The 25,878-nt window shown below is 41.9% G+C and overlaps 1 protein-coding gene across 5 annotated transcripts in view; it reads left to right on the forward strand.

Moving 5' to 3' along the window:
- The window catches only part of LOC110530128 (microtubule-associated serine/threonine-protein kinase 3), a 51,973-nt gene extending 26,298 nt beyond the window's left edge, over positions 1–25,675 (forward strand). For 3 of the 5 annotated variants that reach the window (XM_036985683.2, XM_090182006.1, XM_036985682.2), the window contains 19 exons: positions 3,329–3,430; positions 3,740–3,872; positions 4,216–4,286; positions 4,548–4,633; positions 5,945–6,153; positions 6,599–6,737; positions 6,959–7,091; positions 7,265–7,430; positions 7,846–7,947; positions 8,233–8,355; positions 8,569–8,681; positions 8,992–9,173; positions 9,470–9,615; positions 9,833–10,024; positions 10,396–10,610; positions 15,641–15,763; positions 20,010–20,143; positions 21,743–21,930; positions 22,247–25,675. In XM_036985683.2, coding sequence (XP_036841578.2) covers positions 3,329–3,430; positions 3,740–3,872; positions 4,216–4,286; positions 4,548–4,633; positions 5,945–6,153; positions 6,599–6,737; positions 6,959–7,091; positions 7,265–7,430; positions 7,846–7,947; positions 8,233–8,355; positions 8,569–8,681; positions 8,992–9,173; positions 9,470–9,615; positions 9,833–10,024; positions 10,396–10,610; positions 15,641–15,763; positions 20,010–20,143; positions 21,743–21,930; positions 22,247–23,049 — 3,360 coding nt within the window. In that variant the 3' untranslated portion in view covers positions 23,050–25,675. The remainder of the gene's footprint in view (positions 1–3,328; positions 3,431–3,739; positions 3,873–4,215; positions 4,287–4,547; positions 4,634–5,944; positions 6,154–6,598; positions 6,738–6,958; positions 7,092–7,264; positions 7,431–7,845; positions 7,948–8,232; positions 8,356–8,568; positions 8,682–8,991; positions 9,174–9,469; positions 9,616–9,832; positions 10,025–10,395; positions 10,611–15,640; positions 15,764–20,009; positions 20,144–21,742; positions 21,931–22,246) is intronic. The other 2 variants (XM_090182005.1, XM_036985684.2) reach the window with 1 other exon arrangement.
- Positions 25,676–25,878: the final 203 nt, after the last annotated feature.

Here is a 25,878-nt window from a genome sequence, read left to right on the forward strand (position 1 = left end):
ATTCTGACATTTCACTTTCTTAAAATAAAGTGGTGATCCTAACTGACCTAGGACAGGGAGTTTTTACTAGGATTAAATGTCAGGAATTGTTAAACTCAGTTTAAATATATTTGGCCAAGGTGTACAGTGGGGCAAAACTATTTAGTCAGCCACCAATTGTGCAAGTTCTCCCACTTAAAAAGATGAGGCCTGTAATTTTCATCATAGGTACACTTCAACTATGACAGACAAAATGAGAAAAAAAATCCAGAAAATCACATTGTAGGATTTTTAATGAATTTATTTGCAAATTATGGTGGAAAATAAGTATTTGGTCACCTACAAACAAGCAAGATTTCTGGCTCCCACAGACCTGTAACTTCTTTAAGAGGCTCCTCTGTCCTCCACTCGTTACCTGTATTAATGGCACCTGTTTGAACTTGTTATCAGTATAAAAGACACCTGTCCACAACCTCAAACAGTCACACTCCAAACTCCACTATGGCCAAGACCAAAGAGCTGTCAAAGGACACCAGAAACAAAATTGTAGACCTGCACCAGGCTGGGAAGACTGAATCTGCAATAGGTAAGCAGCTTGGTTTGAAGAAATCAACTGTGGGAGCAATTATTAGGAAATGGAAGACATACAAGACCACTGATAATCTCCCTCGATCTGGAGCTCCACGCAAGATCTCACCCCGTGGGGTCAAAATGATCACAAGAACAGTGAGCAAAAATCCCAGAACCACACGGGGGGACCTAGTGAATGACCTGCAGAGAGCTGGAACCAAAGTAACAAAGCCTACCATCAGTAACACACTACGCCGTTAGGGCCTCAAATCCTGCAGTGCCAGACGTGTCCCCCTGCTTAAGCCAGTACATGTCCAGGCCCGTCTGAAGTTTGCTAGAGAGCATTTGGATGATCCAGAAGAAGATTGGGAGAATGTCATATGGTCAGATGAAACCAAAATATAACTTTTTGGTAAAACTCGTCGTGTTTTGGAGGACAAAGAATGCTGAGTTGCATCCAAAGAACACCATACCTACTGTGAAGCATGGGGGTGGAAACATCATGCTTTGGGATGTTTTTCTGCAAAGGGACCAGGACGACTGATACGTGTAAAGGAAAGAATGAATGGGGCCATGTATCGTGAGATTGAGTGAAAACCTCCTTCCATCAGCAAGGGCATTGAAGATGAAACGTGGCTGGGTCTTTCAGCATGGCAATGATCCCAAACACACCGCCCGGGCAACGAAGGAGTGGCTTCGTAAGAAGCATTTCAAGGTCCTGGAGTGGACTAGCCAGTTTCCAAAGATTTTCTATGGGGTTGAGATCTGGAGGGAGTTGAAAGTCTGTGTTGCCCAGCAACAGCCACCAAAACAGCACTGCTCTAGAGGAGATCTGCATGGAGGAATGGGCCAAAATACCAGCAACCGTGGGACCTTTTAGATAGACAGGTGTGTGCCTTTCCAAATCATGTCCAATCAATTGAATTTATGACAGGTGGACTCCAATACGTATTTAACGAAGTTATTTCTTTTTAAAAAGTTTTTAATACATTTGCAAACAACATTTCTGAACCTGTTCACAATGTCATTATGGGCTATTTTGTGTAGATGGGTTTTTAAAAAATCACATTTTTGAATAAGACTCACGTAACAAAAAGTCAAGGGTTCTGAATACTTTCCAAATGTATGTACTTTATGCACATTAAAAAGTTGCCTCGAATCCTGGTTATTGATTTACACTTTTTTAAAGCCTCCTGTGTATTGAGAACAATAGCTTGGAATTGGTCATTTGATACTGTAGGTTCTCGCTGTGCTTTGATTCTAGACCATTAGTTGGCGCCTGCCAAATGGATCTCTCCAGTCTTAGATGTAATTGCGTAAGTAGGGCTCATTGCCTAACTTTCCATAGGACCAATGCTTAATAATCATTGCTGTCCATACAATGGCTTGCTTTTATTTTCTGCTATGTTAGTTTTTTGGCAGAGTTTTCCCTTGTATGTCATTAATTTTTCAAATATAGGACGCATCAGAGTTCATTCAGTCCTCTTATGGTTTGTTTTTGTCCCAAGACCAAGGATGTACCCTCTCTTCAAAAAAAAAGGCGTCGCATCCTAGACGGAATTACAGTATTATGCAACCCTGTCATTGTTCGTACACGTTGTTGTACTTTCTCGTTAGACGGTGTTGCAGGCTCCTCAGTATCCCCTATCACAATCACCATTTGTCAAAGCATCGACTACAACTTTGTAACTTAGATTTTTCAGAAAGATGATTGCCGGTCTCATGCCTTACACATGATTCAGAGCTATTTCTGCCACATTTGAAATAACTTGAAACGGTGAATACTAAGCCAACTACCAACCGATTTTACTAATAAGGAGCAGTCTTGTTGACCCAAATCTTTAAAGGGTCAATCTGCGGTTCAAACAATAACGAAGATCAGGAATGGGACTGGAGAAATGTAACCACTTTAAAATTCATAAACGGAGCTATGGTTGCCATGACCTCACAATTGTTTTCAATATGTTTTGACGCTATACAGTGGTTTTGTTTACAATTACATCATTTAAAGAAAAGACAATTACAAACTTAGATTTTGGCTTCTGATGGGGTGCAACAGTTGAACTAAGCTCATGAGGCATTCACAAGTTAGTCTTCGAGAATCGATGGCTATATATCGTTAATTTATAAGTCAAGAAATAAATGAATGTAGCAATTGCAGCTTGACCCTTTTTTTAAGCGAGAACAGTCTGGTTATTTGATTATGAAAGAATGAGTTATACTGTAAGTGTTCTATTTGATGATCGTTACTATACAGACTAAGCCACTGACATTTATAACAGATTATTTTGTAACGCTTCATGGAGTTCCATACCAATGTATCGCAGTGGTGTCATAATAACCTATTGTGTTTTGCTGGGTGCTTATGTACAAGTTTGTATTATACGCATGTGTCAATTTGTTATGTTTTTTTTTTTTGTTGCATATCCCAACACCCTGATAGTGCTGCCAGGGTCAGACATTATCAACAGTGACCCTGGAGCATTTAGGGTTAAGTATCTTGCTCAAGGGGACAGATTTTCACCTTGTCTTCTCAGGGATTCGAACTAGTGACCATTGGCTCAACGCTCTAACCGCTAGGCTACTTTTTAATAATTGTTTCACTTTTTATTTGGTAAATATTTTCTTAACTCTTTCTTGATCTCCACTGTTGGTTAAGGGCTTGCAAGTTTCATGGTCAGGTCTACATGTGACAAATATAGTTTGAATTGATATTCCTGCTGCCTATGGCATATACCAGGCATATAAGGTTCTGTATTGTTCTTGTCATGGTCATCAGGCGTATGAGCGGTCAGACAGTGAGGAAGTGACCGTCATCATCAAGCTAGTGAAGAAGATTCTCATCATTATCTCCAGGCCAGCCAGGCTACTGGAGTGTCTGGTAAGATTCCAACAATCATAAAGTTTTTTTTTTTTTCTCTCCCATTTCAGGAAGTGGCGCTCCTAAAGCAATTGCTAACCAACACAACTAATATGATGCGTAACATCCACGATGCGTTTTTGTCCAGCCTCTGATGTTAATAGATTTTTCGTAGGTTAAGTACATTGAGCGCTAGACTTAAGTACTCCGCCACTAAGTGTACTCACTAGCTTGTTACAGGGTTATAACGCTAAAAACCCTGGGGTACATCGACCTATGTAATGTGAATCGTAACAGCCAATATTCCTATGGTCTTTACACCACCAATAGGAGTTTAACCCAGAGGAGTTCTTGCACCGTCTGGAGGCAGCAGAGGACCATGCCAAGGTGGGCCAGGTCATCAAGACAGACATCCCCCGCTACATCATCAGCCAGCTGGGCCTCACCAGGGACCCTCTGGAAGGTACAGTACCGTGGGGCTTCCTCTTCCCCCATCTCTTTTAATATGAAGCACTTTAGGGTTATTTTAAAACCTAGCCAAGTGGCTACCTGTTTTTGATTCTCCCATGTTGTCTCTGAATATAATGTGCAATAGATCAACTTGTGATCGCACAGAGTTGCGGAAGGGTGACTTTTGTGAGGATGGCATGGGTCATATTCATCTGGGCATGCACGATAAAACGTTTTAAAACATTTGCTACAGTAAAGGAGTTTTTCGCATTGTCCAGGTAACCTTAACAGGTTTCAGTCTTGTTTCCTTTTGTTTGGTGCCTGACCATTCTCTAACTCCCAATGTTGTACTGTAGACATGGTCCATCTGGAGCAGACCTGCCCTGGTCACGGAGCGGCCTGCAGAGACTCTGACGACACTGGGGAGGTAAGGCAACCAAACACTTTCACTGCAGGATAAGTTCCGCTAAGCTATGTATTAGCGTAGTGTACTGTGTAGGCCTATAGCATGAACGTGCACATTATAGAATTAGCTTGGCTTTAGATGAGATGCATAGAAGACAGTTAAAGTTCTTTAAAAGAAAAATGATATAACACATACTCTGGCAAATACACGGCATGTTTAATCGTTTGGACCTGGCAAATGTGTTCAGGAGAAATTGCTTTGTTCTTCAATTTTGTGTCTCAGAACCGGGCAGCCTGCGCTCCTTCTCGCAGGAAACCAGTTGAGAGCGACTTTGACACCCTCAAGCTCATCAGTAACGGGGCCTATGGGTGAGTACGAGCCCTTCGTTTGTAGCGGTCTGTCTTTTTTTGAGGAAATCTGAGTGTGCAGAACGCAGAAGTGAAACAGAAAGAGGATATCTTGAATGCGTGTGCTGCCATACAGTTGGCTAAAATGCCAGAATGACATTTCTTCAACAAATACCACGCAATGTTTATGACCAACTGGCCAAATGCCTGTTCAAATATGTTGACAGTGGACCAAATGCGCCATATTAAGCTGGGTGTACACTATGATTTTGGCCCTGATATAGCTATCCCAGACAAGTTTTTGAGATCGGAGACAAAATACCCATGTCGTTGCTTACTTGAGGCATGCGGCCGTCACAGACGCTCGTTTATTGTGAGCGGGTCAGAGACCCAATCTGAGGGCTACCAATCCCGTCTTTGAGCAGTCCCGGACTTCCCGATGTTTATTTTCAAACGCGTTTGATTTATCGGCACAAAGTCCGCAATGTTCTTGTAGGGTGAGATGTGCAACGACAAGTTTTGAGAACGGTGATCAGCAATAGCAATGAGAGCTCACCAGTGAAATGATGATGATATTGTTTCGCATCTCCCAGAATGCGTAGACGCAGGAGCGACGACTATAACTAGTGTGCGTCTGCACTTGCCTTTTGCCAAAGTGTCAAATCGTTATAGCTCTGATGTTCACAAGCAAATGTTATTCAATAAGAAATATTAGCTAGAAACGTTTACTCTGTATGGCGAGCGTGAATGTCTGACTGAAAACGTTTTGAGGCCGCTTCGAGCCACCGCTCGTTCTAGCTGCATTTAATGATGTGATTCGATTGTTTTTCGCGAGACCGCGCGGTATTGACAATCCTCACGCTCAAGTGAGGAATCTTGTGGCGTCTGACGCCGTCTGTGCCACATCGTTGAGTGTGCGCACTGCTACGTTGGCGAGACAAAAAAAAAAAAAAAAACGACCGGAAAGACAGTTGTTTTAATGTGAGAGGCTCAGCGACGTTAGGATTTAGAAAGTCGTGTAGTGTACACCCTGCATTGCTTACCATTGTTTGTCCAATCCTCTCAGATCTCCAAAAGTGACCAGGGGCTGTTTCTGAAAAGGGCCTGTGTCTTTTTTAATAGTTTTACAGAAGACCGCTTCCTCTTTCATCTCCACTACACAATATGGCAAAAGCAATACGATTGATGCTTACTGGTCGTACTCTCACTTCAGTGCAGAAGTCATTTAAGACTGTTATAAGAAGCACGGAAGTAACTGACTTTTTTTCTTCTCATTTTCTTTCTCTCTCCCTCTCTCGGTCTGCCCTTCGCTCTCCTTTTCCACGGCCGCAGTGCCGTGTTCCTGGTGAGGCACAGGGAGACCCGGCAGCGTTTTGCCATGAAGAAGATCAACCGTCAGAACCTGATGCTGAGGAACCAGATCCAGCAGGTATTTGTGGAGCGGGACATCCTGACCTTCGCCGAGAACCCCTTCGTCGTCTCCATGTTCTGCTCCTTCGAGACGCGCAGACACCTCTGTATGGTCATGGAGTATGTAGAAGGTAGGTTCTTAATGTAGATGTACACCTCTGCAGACTCACACAGACATAATGTATATGGAAGGGTAGGATCCACTGGAATGACATACAAGATGCACACGGTCACACACACACACTGATTTTTACACACTCAGATGCTACATATTGTTTTAGAGACGGTACTACTTTATGGTTCTGGAGCATGACCGCACGTCAGAACACCACCTTACCCTCCCTCGACCCACATATTCTAAACGTAATGAACTCCAAATTCACTCTTGGGTGTCGAAGAAGCCCAAGGCGGAGATGAGTTGAAATGATTGTCAGACCACAAACTGTTATAGCAGCTGTAACTCTGCTGCCTTGCAGTTCAAATTCAAGTCTCGGCAGCACACATCAAATCAGGTTCCCATGGTCGTTGCTTGCCAGCCTTTTACACAGTCTGTTGGCATGCCGTCTACCTCCTCAGGTGGGGACTGTGCCAACCTGTTGAAAAACATTGGCCCGCTGCCAGTGGACATGACCAGGATGTACTTTGCAGAGACTGTCTTGGCACTGGAGTACCTCCACAACTACGGCATCGTACACAGAGACCTGAAACCTGACAAGTGAGTCTGGAACCTGACTAGCCAGGTGTCCTGCTCATATTATACATTAATGGCAGTGTGTATTCTACTTTGTGTTCATGTGTATAACATACATTCTGGATTTTAACAAAATATATATTTTTACACCAAGGCTTCGTTCTGCGTTGTTCACTATCCAGCATCAACTTCTGTTTGTTCGTTTTGTAAACTATTGTTTTCTAATGCATTTTCTTCCTGTGTAGTTTGCTGATCACATCCATGGGCCACATCAAGCTGACTGACTTTGGTCTGTCCAAGATTGGCCTGATGAACATGACCACCAACCTGTATGAGGAACACATTGAAAAGGACACAAGGGAGTTTATAGACAAGCAGGTGAGCTCTCCATTTTTCTCTGTCCTCTTTCTCTAAATGTTTGTCTTAATTGGTTTCTAATGTCCTCTACAACTGTCTTGTCAGTCTCATACCTTCTCATTCGGTTTAGCTACCTGACTTATACTCTCTCTCTTGTCCATTCTTAAATCCTCCCTTCCGGTTCTCTGTCCCAGGTGTGTGGTACACCGGAGTACATTGCTCCAGAGGTGATCCTGAGGCAAGGCTATGGGAAGCCGGTGGACTGGTGGGCTATGGGCATCATCCTCTATGAGTTCCTGGTGGGCTGCGTACCTTTCTTCGGAGACACACCCGAACAGCTCTTCGGACAGGTGGTCAATGGTGAGAGTCATCTCCTGAATGGGGGAAACGTTAGCCCGGTTAAATTAGACTGAATGCTATGTTTACTGTTGTTTTTTAATCGTTCGCTCTGGTTTATCCAGGCTAGGTTAACATTGCTCTGACTGGTCAAGTTAATTCAATGAATAGGCTCTACAAGCACCTCCTGTCTTTTGCCATGGATTGCCTCTGTTGCGTGGTGCAAAAAGACTGATCCAAACACACCCTCTAATTGTTCTTACTCTGGGATAGGCAGATGTCTTTCAAACATCTAGTCACCAATGTCAAGATGAAGTTCCCATTATCAATATCACAGTTCCCACCTACCAGTCCGTTTTGAATCATTGTCAAATGTTTTCATGTTGTATTGTGTGTAATTCAGATGATATGGTATTCAGGAAATGTGTGTGTTTCACAGATGACATCATCTGGCCTGAGGGGGAGGACGCCCTGCCTGCTGATGCCCAGGACCTGATCACCAGGCTGCTGAGGCAAAGCCCTCTGGACCGCCTCGGGACTGGTGGGTGGCCTCTTTATTGCCTCCTTCATTTGTCATTTTGGAGTCACGTTTATTGTAAATAAGATTTAGGAATATGTTTCGAGAGCATTTCTACGTCACCGTGGATGCATACAAATCATTGTATTTTTCACTGAAATGTATTTCAATGTTATGATTGTTGTTTTTATTAGATGGTTTGCTGAGATTCATCAAAAAAGCACCACCTAACGTGATGTGGGTCTGACTATATTGGCCATATTGATTACTTGGTTTGATTTAAATCATTTATCCCTATGGTACTCCCAGGGGGGACACCAGAGGTCAAGATGCACATGTTCTTTGTGGGTCTGGACTGGAACGGACTGTTACGACAGAAAGCTGAGTTTATCCCTCAACTGGAGACTGAGGACGACACCAGCTACTTTGACAGTAGGTGGCGACCTTTACCACTCTCATTTGGGAGTATTTAAATGTTGTTGTGTAATACCGTGAAGGTAGAAGTTGCCTGTAAACACGGCTCTATGATCCTTACCCCCCCCCAGCCTAATCTTGGTCATAAGGGCGGTGTACATAAACCTTCTCTGCGCTTGATGAGTGTGTGGGCTACTGACTACTGTAATGTATGTCTGTGTTGCTCTCCAGCCCGATCTGAGCGGTACAGTCACCTGGGCTCAGATGATGATGACGAGACCTGTGATGAAGACACGTCCCTGGAGCTCAAGCAGTTCTCCTCTGTGGCACATCGCTTTAGCAAGGTGGTATATGACCCAATGTTTGTTCATATCGCTTAGATTTAGAGTATGCCGAAGAAATATTTTACTCAAGAATACTCCTTGCAACACTGCCCCTTGTAAAATCATCATGTTTTAGTTTGTCGGGACGAAATACAAAAGATATTTGTAAACTGGAAAGTAACTCTTCACTTCGTGCAAAAGTCTCACTGTAATGACTTCCCCTTCAAACAGCTCTACTGAAATAACGTGTGATTTTTGTTAATAAGCATTATTATTATTTTTAATTAGGTCATGCTTGTTTTTTGACCTCTGACCTCTTTGTGCCCCCCAGGTGTACAGCAGCACGGAGCACCTGTCCACCTCCACGCCATCCAATCATAGCCTGTCGTCGTCAGAGCGCAGCCACAGTGAGGAGAAGGTGGGGAGGTGGGAGGGGAGGAGTTTCCTATCCCCAGAAGAGGGACACAAACAGGGGGCCAGCGGGGACCGGAGGACTGAGGGACACCGAGGAAGGTGAGCGATGAAGGCCCTTGGTATAATAACACAGCACTCAGACTACACTATGTTTTGTGTGAAGTTGTGAGCGTAGTCTAGCTTTAGTTGGAACAGCGGCAAAATTCACTAAACAGCGTTATTTGCCTTTTTCTATGGTTAGAAGGGAGATATCGTATTCAACTCCAAATAACTATTGAAAACATGCACATTTTAAAGTTAAATATGAATTGGTGGGCAGCAGGTTTTATTCTTCCATCAATTTTAGCATAACCAGATCGCAACTGCCCCCTCTCTAAGTGTATCCTTCCATTCAGTCCCCCTCCCCTCATGTGCTCTAGCCTGCGTCCCAGGGCCTCCTCCGGTTCGTCCCAGTCAGAGAGGAGTGCCAGTCCGCTGGTTATGAACAGCACCCAGAGCCTGGACACCATGCCACGCTTCGCCATCTCAACTGAGGAAGAGGGTGAGTTGAGACTACACACAAATGTGTTTAGGGCTACACACGCATACTTAGAGACATAGACACACTGTCATAAAGTAAACATACACACAGGTATTTTGTGTGTGTGTGTGTATACACAGGATATTTTTACTGTGCTTACATTTCTAAAAGACAAGATTGCACACTCCAGCCAGCACATTGACTTAACCCCCACCACCCCCCCCTCTTTCTCTCTCAGATGGTGTAGTGTCCAACTTGCGGCGTATCCGTCTTCGTAGTAACAGCACGGGTACGCGGCCCTCCTACAGGCGCGGGGGGTCCCGCCGCTTTGGGCACCAGCTGGACACCCCCGAGAAGCCTAGGGCACCAGCGGGCTGCATGGTCCCCAAGTCTGCCTCCGTCTCTGGCCTGTCCCTCATCATCACCCCAGGTTGGTAAACCAACTGGAGCTAGCTATCGTGTACTAGCCCACTCTGACATCATTAAGAGAGTGTCTGGTCTCAAATGGTACCTTATTCCTGGTGCATGTGTCGCTTCATAGAATTCTATTTCTGTGAATTGCTTTTGTCCAGAGCTATGACTAAAAGTAGCATTTTTATATGGGCCATTCATTTGCGATATAGTCACTGTCTCTAGGTTAGCAAAATGCTAGCAACAACAACACACCTAGTATTGTACTGTATATATGCCCTGCAAGCCTGTGTGATTTGATATGCTTGTTACAGCTTCATAAACAGACTATACTTTGATAAATTCCCCAAGAAATTCCTCAGTCCTAGCATACCTCTCCATACCCCCCAGACACTGCGGACGGTGCCCCCGCCAGCCCCAAGTCATCCCTGTCCTCCAACCCCTCGTCCCGGGACTCGTCCCCCAGCCGAGGGGACCTGTCCCTCAGTAGCCTGCGCCCCCCCGTGGTCATCCACAGCTCTGGGAAGAGGTTCGGCTTCGCCCTGCGAGCCATTCGTGTCTACATGGGTGACTCCGACGTCTACACTGTGCACCACATGGTCTGGGTAAGTGTCCCTACCACAGAATGAAATAGAACACTAGAATGGTCTTTGGCACCCCGGCAACTTAACTACAGGACGGCCATCTTGGTCAGGGAAATCGGGCTATTCAATCTTAGTCTTACAGTTTATACTTAAGCCAACATGTTATTTTGTCTTGTTGTACATTTAGTTACGTATTTCAAGGCTGCGTTGAAACAATGACTTTTCAATGATCCAAGACCACTCAGTTAATCCCTACCATTGTGACAATGAGTCGTCAGTATTGGGGCGGCAGGGTAGCCTAGTGGTTAGTGTTGGACTTGTAACCGAAAGGTTGCAAGTTCAAATCCCTGAGCTGACAAGGTACAAATCTGTCTTTCTGTCCCTGAACAGGCAGTTAACCCACTGTTCCTAGGCCATCATTGAAAATAAATAAGAATTTGTTCTTAACTGACTTGCGTAGTTAAATAAAGATAAAATAAAATAATGCTGCATCAAATGTACCTGATCCAAGGGGCATTGGCAAACACAATGCACAGTGGCTTGCGAAAGTATTCACCCCTTGGCATTTTTCATATGATCTTGCCTTACAACCTGGAAATAAAATTGAATATTTGGGGGTTTGTATCATTTGATATACACAACATGCCTACCACTTTGAAGATGCAAAATATTTTTTCTTGTAAGACAAGAAATTAGACAAAAAAACAGAACTTGAGCATGCATTACTATTCACCTCCCTAATGTCAATACTTTGTAGAGCCACCGTTTGCAGCAACTACAGCTGCAAGTCTCTTGGGGTATGTCCTCTATAAGCTTGGCACATCTAGCCACTGGGATTTTTTGCCCATTCTTCAAGGCAAAACTGCTCCAGCTCCTTCAAGTTGAATGGGTTCCGCTGGCGTACGGTAATCTTTAAGTCATACCACAGATTCTCAATTGGATTGAGGTCTTTGCTTTCACGAGGCCATTCCAAGACATTTAAATGTTTCCCCTTAAACCACTCGAGTGTTGCTTTCGCAGTATGCTTAGGGTCATTGTCCTGCTGGAAGGTGAACCTCCGTCCCAGTGTAAAATCTCTTGAAGACTGAAACAGGGTTCCCTCAAGGATTTCCCTGTTTTTAGCACCATCCATCATTCCTAAAATTCTTCCCAGTCCCTACCGATGAAAAAGATCCCCACAGCATGATGCTGCACCCACCATGCTTCACTATGGGGATTGTGTTCTTGGGGTGATGAGAGGTGTTGGGTTTGCGCCAGACATAGCGTTTTTCTTGATGGTCAAAAAGCTATTTTTTTTTGTCATTTTACCAGAGTACCTTCCATATGTTTGGGGAGTCTCCCACATGCCTTTTGGCGAATACCAAACGTGTTTGTTTTATTTCTTTAAGCAATGGCTTTTTTTCTGGCCACTATCGTAAAGCCCAGCTCTGGAATGTATGGCTTAAAGTGGTCCTTTATTTAACTAATTATCTGACTTCTGAAGGTAATTTGGCGCACCATATCTTATTTAGGGGCGTCATAGCAAAGGGGGTGAATACTTAACGCACCACTGTTCCTTTGAAAAAAAAGCCTCACCAGTCTGGACTATTTTGTGTATGTCAATTACATGAAATCCAAATAATAATCCATTTAAATTACAGGTTGTAATGCAACAAAATAGGAAAAACGCCAAGAGGGATGAATACTTTTGCCAGGCACTGTAATTAACTTAATTGATGTGCCCCTAATTGCACCGTATACCTTTTGTTTATCCTACAGATATTGTATGTAGTAATCATGAGCCAATGAACAGGAGTTACACCACTGTTGGCACTGAGGCGGTTTGCCCTATTGGGAAGACCACTTTGTGCCGCTCACCCTGCACTATCAGCTCTAATATAAATAACATGAGCAAGTCTACTTCTGATAAGCTTCCCAGTAAAGCGTTAAAAACAATCAAGCAACCCAGAAAAGTGATTTAAAAACAGCTCGTATTAACATATGCAGCCTGAGAAACAAGATCCATGAAGTCAATAACTTGCTTGCAACGGATGACATTCATGTTCTGACTATCTCTGAAACGCACTTAGATAATACCTTTTGATACAGTGGTAGCAATACATGGTTATAACATCTACCGAAAAGACATGGATGGTGTTGCGGTCTATATAAAGAACCACGCTCCAGTAAAGCTTAGACGATCTAATGTTAAATACTGTTGAAGCAAAATGGCTACAGCCTCACCTAAAGCCTATTCTTGTGGGAAGCTGCTATCGACCAAGTGCAAACAGTCAGTATCAGGATAATATGTGTGAAATGCTTGATAATGTATGTGATAAGAGAAGTATATTTTCTGGGTGATTTAAATATTGACTGGCTCATCAAGCTGCCCACTCAAAAAAGTGCCTGCAACCTGGTTCAAGTTGTCAGTCGACCTACCAGGGTAGTTACAAACGGCACAGGAATGAAATCAATATGTATTGTTCACATCTTTACTAATGCTGCATAAATTTGCTTTAAAGCAGTATCCAAATCCATAGGCTGTAGTGATCACAATATAATAGCCATATCGAGGAAAACCAAAGTTCCAAAGGCTGGGTATAGTGTTAGTGTGTCATACATTAAGTTTTGTAGTGATTAATATGTTGATGTAAAGAAATATTTGCTGGTCTGGTCTGTAATGAGGAGCAACCAGTCACTGCATTTCACACATTTATGAAACTGCTTATTCCAGTTACTAATAAGCATGCACCCATTTAATAAAATTCCTGTAAAAACTCTTAAATCCCTGTGGATTGATGAGGAATTGAAACATTGTATGGTTGAAAGGACGAGGCCAAAGGTATAGCAAGTAAGTCTGGCAGCTCAACTGATTGGCAAACGTACTGCAAAATAAGAAATCATGTGACTAAATAAAAAGAATTATACTATGAAACAAAGATTAATGATAGTAAAAAGCTTTGGGGCACTTTTAAATGACATTTTGGGGGAAAAAAGCCAACTCTGCTACATCATTCATTGACTCGGATGGCTCATTCATCAAAGCCCACTGATATTGCCAACTACTTACTTTTTCATTTTTTTAACCTTTATTTAACTAAGCAAGTCAGTTAAGAATTTGTTTTTATTTTCAATGACGGCCTAGCAACAGTGGGCTAACTGAGGCAGAACGACAGATTTCAACCTTGTCAGCTCGGGGATTCCATCTTGAAACTTTCCGGTTACTAGTCCAATGCTTTAACCACTAGGCTACCTGCCTCATTGGCAAGATAAGCAGACTCAGGGATGACAGCAACAAACGCTGACGCTGCACAGCCAAGTATATCGGACCAAATTATGAAAGACGACTTGTACTTTTGAATTCCGTAAAATCATTGTGGAAGAGGTGTTAATATAATTTTTTTTTCAATGACAAGCCACCGGGGTCTGACAATCTGGATGGAAAATTACTGAGGATATTGCCGCTCCTATTTGCCACATCCTTTGATTTAAGCCTACTAGAAAGTGTGTGCCCTTAGGCCTGGAAGGAAGCTAAAGTCATTCCGCTAGCAAAGAATAGTAAGGCCCCATTTACTGGCTTAAATCGTCGACCAATCAGCTTGTTACAAACCCTTAGTAAACTTCTGGAAAAAAATTGTTGGACCGGATTCAATGCTATTACACGGTAAACAAATTGACAACAGACTTTCAGCAAACTTATAGGGAAGGACACTCAACAAGCACAGCACTTACACGAATGACTGATGGTTGGCTGAGCGAAATTGATGACAAAATGATTGCGGGGGCCGTCTTGTTAGACTTCAGTGTAGCTTTTGACATTATCGATCATAGTTTGCTGCTTGAAAAACATGTTATGGCTTTACCCCCCCAGCTATAATGTGGATAAAGAGTTACTTGTCTAACAGAACAGAGGGTGTTCTTTAATGGAAGCCTATCAAACATAATCCAGGTAGTATCAGGAATTCCCCAGGGTAGCTGTTTAGGCCCCTTGATTTTTGTTCAATCTTTACTAACGACATGCCACTGACGTTCAGTAAAGCCAGAGTGTCTATGTATGCAGATGACTCAACACTATACACGTCAGCTACTACAGCGACTGAAACACAAAGAGCTGCATTTAGTGTCAGAATGGGTGGCAAGGAATAAGTTGGCCCTGAAATATTTCTAAAAGCATAGTATTTGGGGCAAATCATTCACTAAACCTCAACTAAATATTGTAATAAATAATGTGGAAATTGAGATGACTAAACTGCTTGGAGTAACCCTGTATTGTAAACTGTCATGGTCAAAACATATTGATACAACAGTAGCTAAGAATGAGAAGTATGTCCATAATAAAGCACTGCTCTGCCTTGACAACACTATCAACAAGGCAGGTTCTACAGGCCCTAGTTTTGTGGCACCTTGACTACTGTTCGTGTGGTCAGGTGCCACAAAAAAGGACTTAGAAAAATTGCAGTTGGCTCAGAACAGGGCAGCACGGCTTGCCCTTGGATGTACATAGAGAGCTAATATTAATAATATGCATGTCAATCTCTCCTGGCTCAAAGTGGAGGAGAGTGACTTTTTGAGAGGTATTGACATGTTGAATGCACCGATCTGTCTGAACAACTGGCACACAGCTCGGAAACCCATGCATAGCCCACAAGACATGCCACGAGGTCTCTTCACAGTCCCCAAGTCCAGAACAGTCTATGGGAGGTGCACAGCACTACATGTAGTCATGGCTCTATGTAACTCTATTCCACATCAAGTAACTGAAGCAAGCAGTAAAATAAAAAAGCATATTATGGAACAGAGAGGACTGTGAAGCAACACAAACATAGGCACAGATGCATGCACACACACACGCACTAGACACATGGATTTAGTACTGTAGGAATGTGGTAGTAGGGGCCTGAGGGCACACAGTGTGTTGTAAAATCTGTGAATGTAATGTTAAAATTGTATAAACTGCATACATTTTTCTGGACCCCAGGAAGAGGCAGCAGCTAATGGGATCCATAATAAATGCAAATGCCAAAGCAGTCAGGGTTACGTTCTTATTGGCTCATATTCATGTGTTCCTGTAGTGTGTGGAGGAGGACACCCCGGCTCATGAGGCAGGGCTGAGAGCTGGTGACCTCATCACCCACGTGAATGGCGAGTCGGTCCAGGGGCTCGTGCACACTGAGGTGGTGGCGCTGCTGCTCAAGGTGAGACCCACTGAAAGAGGACAGTCTTAATACTCCTCATTCCCTTCCATTGGTCTTTGCTTCTCTCTCTCCATCTCTGCTAATTATGCTACCTGTAATATTCTTGAGCCTAATGATATAGGCCTAGGTGTAAAACAGCTGAGGTGATAGACCAACGACCCTGGAATTAAAAGCAAAGTGTGGGTGAAGAGGGTTGGTTTTGCAGGTTTACTCCCTCTGGATTATCAGTACAGCGTGTATTCTTGGCTATCGTTCCATGTCTGTCATTCGATTGTTAGTTAAACTTGAAAGGAATACCAATGGGTAGTGTGATGCCTAAGACCAATCTTTATTTGTAGTCATCTTCCTGTTGAGTAAAACAGGATATAATGACAAAATGAAATATGTCTTGCGTCTAATGGACATAGATAAATAGCAAAACCAGTTCTTTATCTGTTTTTATTTTATTTTTATCGAACAACTGAATCCAATGAACTGAGCAGGTTGGGCTGACATGCTTATAGCCTTGCTGGGACTTTCTAAATTATGAGTATGCATTTATAAGACTGCTGTTATTTCTATAATTTTTTTTCGGTCTGTTTTCCATGTTATTTGGTTAGTTCTCTTAAGCACACTCAGAGATATTTATGTTACCATGAGACGGCCCATATTTCCCTCTGGCCTACGCCAATTGGTGGCCAAGGGTTTGCCTTAGGATGTAAAGGTGTGTCATGAGTCAGGAAGATGGTATGATGGTCTTAGTGACAACAGATATGGGGGGGGGGGGGTTAGTGGGTGGAATATTGGGACAATTGGAGGCTATGAGGACACTTAATCATCATGGTAAGTTTATGAACATTGGTTGTGGTAAGTATAATTGAAACTTGGTTGTCATTATGGTAAGTATAGCCGGTTATAATTGTAATGGCTTAGCAGATCATAAAAAAAAAGATACATTTTTAGAATATAATATCTATTGTTTACAGGAAACTCATTCTACAAATATAGATGAGGTTGGGTGTAAAAAGGACTGGGAGGGAGAAATATACTTTTGTCATGGTCAAAGGGGGCCAAATAATGATGATCCACGAAGAAATAAATATATATAATAATCTCTTGAGCTCATAAGCAACGAAATAATCTATTATTATGGTGGGAGATTATAATACGGTTTTAAGTACCTCAATGGATCGTAAAGGAAATCACACTGCAAACTATCACCCTCGAGCACTTAAGGAGATCACAAAGATCATGGATACATTAGAAATAGTGGGTATATGGAGGCTGAAAAAACCCTGACCTAGTGAGAAAAACATGGAGGCTTCATCAAGCTAGCCGTCTTGATTACTTCCTAGTCTCATTCTTGCTGGCATCAAAAGTAAAACATAAAATAAAAAGTGTTAATAGGAGACCGAATGCGATCGGACCACCATATAACTCTTACAGAATTTCCACGCGAACGGGGATATTTAAAACTGAATCAGCCTATTGGATGGCAATTTGTTCTTAACGAAGACAAAATAATTCATAATGGACTTTTTTTTGCACATCATAGGTACAGCAGATCCCCTTATTGTATGGGACACTTTTAAATGTACTTTTAGAGGCCATTCAATACAATACTCATCATTAAAACAATAAGTTTAGGTGAAAAGAGATTAGTTTAATTAAGGAAAGTGACAGTGCAGGTAGATGGTAATGGAAACTACTATACAGGCACAAAATAGGTTAGAGGAAAAACCAAAAGAAATGGAGGTACTTATTCAAGAACAATCACGTGTAGTGTCTCACAAAAATACAGCGAATTGGACCGAAAATGTTGAAATGTACAACCTTTTTTCATACAAATGCTCTCTTAGAATTTACAGAAATAGTTAAATTATGGAGTCATAAATTATTCACCAAATGTTTTCTTTTCAGTCTCCATTTCCACGGCATGATGTTAACTGTAAGGAATTCTCCCCCCCAAAATAATATAAAATGATCAAATTTCCAAAAAGACCTGTGAAGCCCAACTTACAGAAGAGGAACTTTCTGAGGCAATATCTTTTCAGTCTGGAAAAACACCACGGCTTCATGGTAAATCAGACCTTTTTTTTTTATGTACTCAAAGATCCATTATTAGCATGTTTTAATTACTCCTATAAAAATTGCCGACTTTCAGGTACTCAAGTTCTGATTTCAATACTACTAAAACAGGAGCCAGGTGGTAATTATAAATATCCTGTCCATTTAAAAATAGAGGCCTCTTACACCGTTGTGATATGAAAATCCTGGCGAAATGCATAGCACATGGAATTTAAAAAGGTTTAACTAGATATTGTTCATCCTGATCAGTTTTTTTTTTACATGGACGATATATTGGAGATAATATACAATTACTTGAAACAATTGAACATTATGAAACATCCAAGATACCAGGCCTGGTCTTTGTGGCAGATTTTGAAAAAATGCATTTGATTAAAGTACAAAAGTATCTGTATGCCGATGACAATTTTTTTTTTCTCCTTAAGTCCGCAATGTGGATCCCTGCACAGTTTCATTTGAAGAGCTTGATCACTTTTCTAGCCTCTATGGACTGAAATGTAATTATGACAAGTGTACAATGTTATGTATTGGATCGTTAGTGTTTACACTACCTTGTAGTTTACTGATAAAATGGGTGGATGGTGAAGTAGACATACTTGGTATTCACATCTCAATAAATATAATTGAACTTACCACAATTTCAATAGAAAGTTAGCAAAAATAGATAAGATTCTGCAACCATAGAGGTAAATACTTGTCTTTATGGAAAAATGACATTGATTAACACTTTGGTCCTATCACAGTTCACTTACTTACTCCAGACTACTACTTTTTTTTTTATCATATGAGCAAAAAATATTAAATGATTTGGAATACAAAGCCAGACAAAATTAAGTGTGCCTATTTGTGAGTTTGGGGGCTAAAATGAAATATTAAAGCTTTAGACCTCACTAAAAGCTTCACTCATATTAAGAAAAGCTCATCCTTTGTTCAAAAATGGCTTTTTTGCCTTTATACAGATTACAACTTCTCCTTTCGGACTAATTGATAATAACATTTTCATACAAAGCTGGTTACAATTTCAGTTTTATCCTCCAGAAAATATATAACAAATGTAATGGTTAAACGCAAATATACTAGTAATAAAATAAAACATTCTTTATGGATTATTTTTTTTAGAATTGTATTATTGACATTATGAATAGAAACGGAGGAGTTATGTCACATTTGCAGCTATCGAAAATATATGAGAATAGCTGCTCAATCCAGATTTACAACCAACTGATTGCAGCATTTCCACAAAAATTGAGGAGACAAGTGGAAAAGGGAGAAGGTTGGGAAGTTGTTTGCCTGCCATATATTAAAGATACAAATTGGCTGAAAGGAATTGGCATAAATAGAAAAATATACCAGTTTCATTTGAGGACAAAAATGTTGACCGCTGCGCTATACAGGTTGCAAAATAATGGGGAGAGATTATCGACGTACCGATTCCATGGCACATGGTTTATGAACTGGTTAAAAAAACTACACTTAATTCAACAATTGAGATTATATACAATTCTTGCCACTAACTGTGTATGTTATTTATATATATATATATATATCAACAAAAAAAATTGATGTAGCTTGTTTCTGGTCACAGATTCAGGAATGGTTAAAAAAATCCCAACATGCACTTAAAATTTACCTTACAAATAGCAGTGTTGGGTGATTTTGGAAAGCCATAGTCAATAAAAAAATGGAATAATACTCGTAGGAAAAGTGTTTATCTTGAGCTCACAATCTGTGGATATTATACGATTTTAGAAAGGTAAAAAAAAATATGTAAAACATTGAAAAATATATGGCACATGGAAACCAGATGAGGGTGGTCTTTGGTGATAGGTGGGCTGGGAGTGGCTGAGGGTTAAAGAGCTTATATTTGGCAATGTGTTATATTTGGCAATGTGACTCCTTTTATATAAAAGTACCATGTCTTTATGTAGCAGAAAAGCTTTTAAACATATTTGTCTTCCGAAGAAGACAAGGCGGATTGGGTTAATAAAAAACACACTAATTTCCTTCTGTTGGTTGTTCCTTCGCTCCCTCTCTCGCTCTGGCCTTTTTTTGTTGTTGCCTTTTATCACTTGCCACCTTCCAAAATATGATCACGAAACTGACAAGTGGCCAAATTATACCATAGTTTCACTTGTCCTGTATTTGAAGACCAGTAAACCAATAGCCCTTCTATTCACAGAGTGGCAGCAAGGTGATGCTGCAGACCACAGCCCTGGAGAACACCTCCATCAAGGTGGGCCCAGCCAGGAAGACCAGCAACAAGAGCAAGATGGCCCGACGCAGCAAGAAGAAGAGGAAGGATGACCAGGACAGGTAAAGAGCAGAACATTTTACAAGGCTCTCCATTATATGAGGAGCAGTAACTCCAGTCACAACGAGCAATGTGTAGCACCTACAGTGAGGCGACCCATACAATGACCAATTAGATTAAAGTGCAGACTGTCAGCTTTCATTTGAGTGTATTTTCATCCATATTGGTAGTGGTGAACTGTTTTAGAAATGACAGCACTTTTTGTACATGGTCCTCCTCGATTTTAGGGAACCGAAGTGATGCTCACTTATGTGTATTTAAAGTATACTGAACAAAATGTTCCATATCTACAGAGAATATTTCTTGAAAATTTGGTTTGCGCATTTCTCCTTTGCCAAGATAATCTATCCGCCTGAGTGTGGCATATCAAGAAGCTGATAAACAGCATGATCATTACACACCTTGTGCTCGAGAGAAAATGCCACTAAAATGTAGAGTTTGGTCACACAATGCCACAGACGTCTCAAGTTGAGGTAGTGAAATTTACATACTAACTGGAGGAATGTCCACCAGAGCTGTTGCCAGAGCATTGAATGTTAATTTATCTACCATAACCCACCTCCAACATCGTTTTAAAGGATTTTGCAGTATGTCCAACCGGCCTCACAACTGCCGACCACGTGTAACCACACAAACCCAGGGATTCCACATCCGGCTACTTCACATGCGATATTGTCTTAGACCAGCCACCCTGATTTTATCAATGCCATTTTAATAAACTGAGTTACCGTGACGAGATCCTGAGGCCCATTGTCGTGTCATTCATCCGCCGCCATCACTTAATGTTTCAGCATGATAATACACAGCACCATGTTGCAAGGATCTGTATAGAATTCCTGGAAGCTGAAAATGTCCCAGTTCTGCCATGGCCTTCATACTCACCAAAGGTGTCACCCGTCGAGCATGTTTGGGATGCTCTGGCTCGACAGCATGTTGCAGTTCCTGCCAATATCCAGCAGCTTCGCACAGCCATTGAAGAGTGGGACAACATTCCACAGGCCACAATCAACAGCTTGACTAACTCTATGCGAAGGACATGTGTCGCACTGCATGAGGCAAGATGTGATCACACAAGATACTGACTGGTTTTCTGATCCACGCCACTACTTTATTTTCTTAATTTTTTTATAAAGGTATCTGTGACCAAACGATGCATTTCTGTATTCCCTGTCATGTGAAATCCGTCTTAGGGCCTAATGCATTTATTTAAATTGGCTAATTTACTTCTATGAACTGTAACTCTGTAAAGTCTTAAGAATTGTGGCGTGTTGCTTACATTTTTTGTTCAGTGTAGTATTTGGACCCATATTCCTAGCACACAATCACTGCATCAAGCATGTGACTACAAAGTTGTTGGATGCATTTGCAGTTTATTTTGGTTGTATTCCAGATGTGCCCAATGGAAAGGAATTGTAAATAATGTATTGGGCCATTTGAGCAACTTCTATGATATATAAGAACAAGGAAAAATATAGAATTCTGTGCCGCCTAATGCTAATATTGCTGTCTTTTATAGCCACAGAATTTGGTGTATTATCACGTCACATGAAAAGGATTGCTGAAAATATCCACTTAAATTGAATCCCATTTCTCTCCTGTAGTAGACGACGTAGCGTCTTGAGGAAGATGGCCAAGCACACCCCTCCTCCCATGCAGAGCAGTCGTAGTTTCTCCTCCGGCTTCCAGCATTCTGTATCCTCCAGTGACAGCTTGTCTGGCTCCCCCACCCAGAGCCTCTCGCCTGGACCCAGCACACCCTGCCCCTCCCCCGCCCCCGACCAGTCTGGAGGTGAGTAGCTAGCCTCTATTGGATGGAAACTGTGGTTCGATAGTCGGCCATTTTGTGATGTACATATTTTAATGTAATAAGGTGGGTGTGTGACCATGTTTCAACCGTTATGATATACCAAGTCAATTGGTATCGGAATAGAAGATACCTGGGTTATGTAAAAGCTCTTGGTTTTCATGGTACATGTCATACAGAAATGCAGGCAAAAGTTGATTCTCATTATTTTCAAACCATTTAACAGCACGACAGCGAGAATTCTTTCTTTGTCACTGAATAAATCAAAGGCTTATCTACAGCATGTTCTATCTCTTCTCAGACTCCAACTCCCCCCAGAGCTCCTCTCCCTGCTCCAGCTCTCCCAACTCCCCCGTCCCCCAGGCCCGTCCCAGCTCCCTCCAGGTCCTAGGCCGCTACACCAAAGCAGGCCGCTGCAAGTCCACCAGCAGCATCCCCCCCTCCCCGCTGGCCTGTATCCCCCCTCCGCAGCCCCTTTCCTCCCAGTGCTCTCTGTCCTCCCTCCCTGGCCTGTCCAAGGGCCTCCACGGCAAGACCCTGTCCCCTCCCACCGTTACCCGCCACTCTGTCCGCCCGCGCAGCGCCGAGCCGCCCCGCTCTCCCCTCCTCAAGAGGGTGCAGTCGGCTGAGAAGCTCTCCGGGGCGTACCACGGTGACAAGAAGGGCTACGCCACCCGCCGACACACCATGGAGGTACCTCTGTCGGAGGGGGAGGGGCTAGAGGACCTGGATACGGCCAGAGGGTTTGTCTGTGTGGGGGAACAACATGGCCGCCAGGGCCTGTATCTGGGCGGTCAGAGAATCCACAGGGAGTCGACAAGCAGCGACCACCGCAGTGACCACTGCTCCAAGGAGTTGGTGATGAGGAAACTGGCCCTGTCTGAGAGGAGGGACTCCTTTAAGAAGCAGAAGGCGGTGCAGGAGGTGAGCTTTGACGACCCAAATGAGAAGGAGCCAAGAGCCACCCTCCCCGTCAGGCAGCCGCGGTTTAAGGCATCGTGGATTAACTTGGCTCAGTCCGACTGGAGCCTGGAGGCTGCGGGGAGAGGAGCACAGGGTACAGCAGCACAGAAATCCAAACCAAAAGAGAGGGAGGGGTTTTAGCCTAGCGTTGCTCCAAAAAGGTGAAAGGTAGAGTCTTTCTCAAGACAGCAAGACTCTAGACTAAGGTTACATACTCTTATCGACTACTGTACAGTATTTGAAGGGCTTGCATGTTTATCCGCAAGTATATACTCAAGTTGTGCCAATCGAGGCAACCGGAGGGAGAGAAGAACAAAAATAAAGTTGTTACATAGTCGAGTTAACGTTACAGTATGCATCCTACCACACTAAACAAACTTTTGAGTGCCAAAATTGGTTTACATCCTATTTTTGGTTTCCCCCTCCTTCACCCTTTGGTTTTAGGTTCACTGTAGCACCTGTAACATGTTTGTACTTTGTAAATATGTTTTAAATTTGTTTTTCTTTTTTTTAACTGAAATAACCTATTCATGACTTTTTAATGTTCATTTGTTTTTATTTCAGGGCTGAATATGACGTCATGTATTATTGGCCCTATTTGTGTAAATCGCACAAATGAGGTGCAGCCATTCTGTTGTGTGAATTGATAGGGACTTGAGGAAACTAAATTAAGAACAAATGTTTTAGATGTGGTTTCTAGATGGAGACAGAGGATGAAGCAATTTCTTTGTCCATTATCTCTTAAATTTTAAGTTGGGTAACATTTTAGTATTCCAAAAGTGTTTAATTTCTTGGAAAATGGCTGCTGATTTTTGTCTGATCAAATATGGCCTTTCAAACACATGTTGAATGTTTATGTACTTACTGTGTCCAAGCCCTTTTTAATTCAGTGCTGTCTTTTAACACACTAGAACAATGTGTTTGGTAATGATTTGTAGTCACTATCTGGACTGGATCCAAGAGAATCAGGGAAAGTGTGTCACGTTTTAAAAGACCTGGGCACAAGTATGAAAGGTATCTACATTCGGTATGCTTTGAAATGGTGCCCCCATGCCAAAGCGGGGATTTCTCATAGGAACCCTTCTAAAAAAGAAAGAGAAGAGGTAGTGTACATAGGAGGCTTTAGGAATGGGGCCCTGCTGCCATGCCCTGTCAATCATCCAGTGAAATCATCAAATGGATTCCACCAATTCTCTCATTGGTTTAAATCACAAAATGATTGACAAAATAAATTAAGTTCTGCCTTTACTACCTTTTTGATACTAGATTGTTGGCGATCCTGCAATGCCGTACTTACCTGCTTGTTGAAGCAAGCTACCCTACAATCTAATTTAGCAGGAGAGCGTTTGTACAGGTTAGGCATTTCCTCTTAACGCAGTTCTCGTTATTTTTCAGAACCCTGGTTTAAGAATCGTACAGTGTATGTAGGAACTGGCTCTCTTTGCGGTTTTTAACCATGTTATATGAATGTTTACATTTTTTGGGGTCAAGTGTACTGTATTTGAAGTTTTTCCATCTGCTGTTAAATTACTACAACCAATGACGGTAAACGGCAGGATTCCAACAGAAGCCCTGAGGGACAAATTGAAATGTTTTTTGTGTGTGTATATTTTGACATGGAAGCAGTCTTGTTGTATTGCTGATTCGCCTATGCTATTCACACACACCCCGTAACTAATCTAAACGGCAGTTGGAAATGATTAAAAAGTGACTTGGGGGGGGGGGGGGGGGGTGAACAGCAGACTTGATAGAATGACAGTGGTTTGGTGAGAGATTTGAAGATGGTTTTGCTCTGAACTTTGTATACTCTCATTGGCACATTGTTTTCTTCTGCAACTATGGAATTAACAAATGCTTCCACTCTCGCTTATTTCAAATAAGCTGTAATATCAGGATGAACTGTCATACTCTGTCAGATGTTAGGAACACGTGTTTCACGGTGGGAATATTGACAAGGGTTAAAATAATAATTTAGCACCAACTAATACTTGAACAACTGGAACGAGAGAGGATAGCGCAAGGTCAAATTTAAAACTGATCTACTTGTTTTATTACCCAACATTGTTTACTTAATTAGTACTTGAAACATGTGTTTCTTGAGGATATAATCAAATAAGTAATTCAATTTACAATGTATTTCCCAGATCTTGATTATTGTCAATGTGGTCCGTTTGTTGGAAATACTGCATCTTGCTACGGTGTAATCATACTAGACATTTTTACTGAATAACTACATGTTCAATTTGTCAGATATTTCCATGGTCTAGCTTGCTAGAGAATTTGTCTGATTCTTACAGTATGGCTAAGCTGACCACGATTGTGAACATAACCATTCTGCATTTCTACACTGTTCAATGTTACACAAAAAAAACACTGGCACCCAAATTTGTTTGTGTACATTGTTTACGTCACTGAGTTGTATTCATTTTTTTTCCATTTTCTTTTCCAATTCGACTTCAATAACACTTAAGAATAAAGGGGGTAAAGTATGAGGTGCACACGGTATACAACCAGCTGATGATACTCTCACATTTTTCCTGATACTGTATATGGAAAAGGGGACATCTAATGTTGATTTCGTCACACGGGTGGTCAATTGTAATTCATATAGATAATTCACATTGTTTTGTTCTGTCTTTTACCTTGGTGGCCCTCGAACAACTTCATTTCATATTTCTCAAACTGGTTTCTGGTGAAAGTTGGTGTGAAATCCATTGCTTTATACGCTCTAACAGCATTTTGAAATAAATTAATGGCAGAAGACTAATATGAAGTGGACCATTTATTTTGGGACTTATGAACTACAATTTTGATAAACACATTCACAACACTAACTACTCAAGGCTCATTGTGATCCAATGCATATTTTTTCCATTCAAAACAATTATATACAGTGGGGGGAACAAGTATTTGATACACTGCCGATTTTTCAGGTTTTCCTACACAAAGCATGTAGGTCTGTAATTTATC

The sequence above is a fragment of the Oncorhynchus mykiss genome, chromosome 8 (assembly GCF_057628025.1).
Source record: "Oncorhynchus mykiss isolate SJ-2025 chromosome 8, ASM5762802v1, whole genome shotgun sequence".
NCBI classification, from domain to species: Eukaryota; Metazoa; Chordata; class Actinopteri; order Salmoniformes; family Salmonidae; genus Oncorhynchus; species Oncorhynchus mykiss.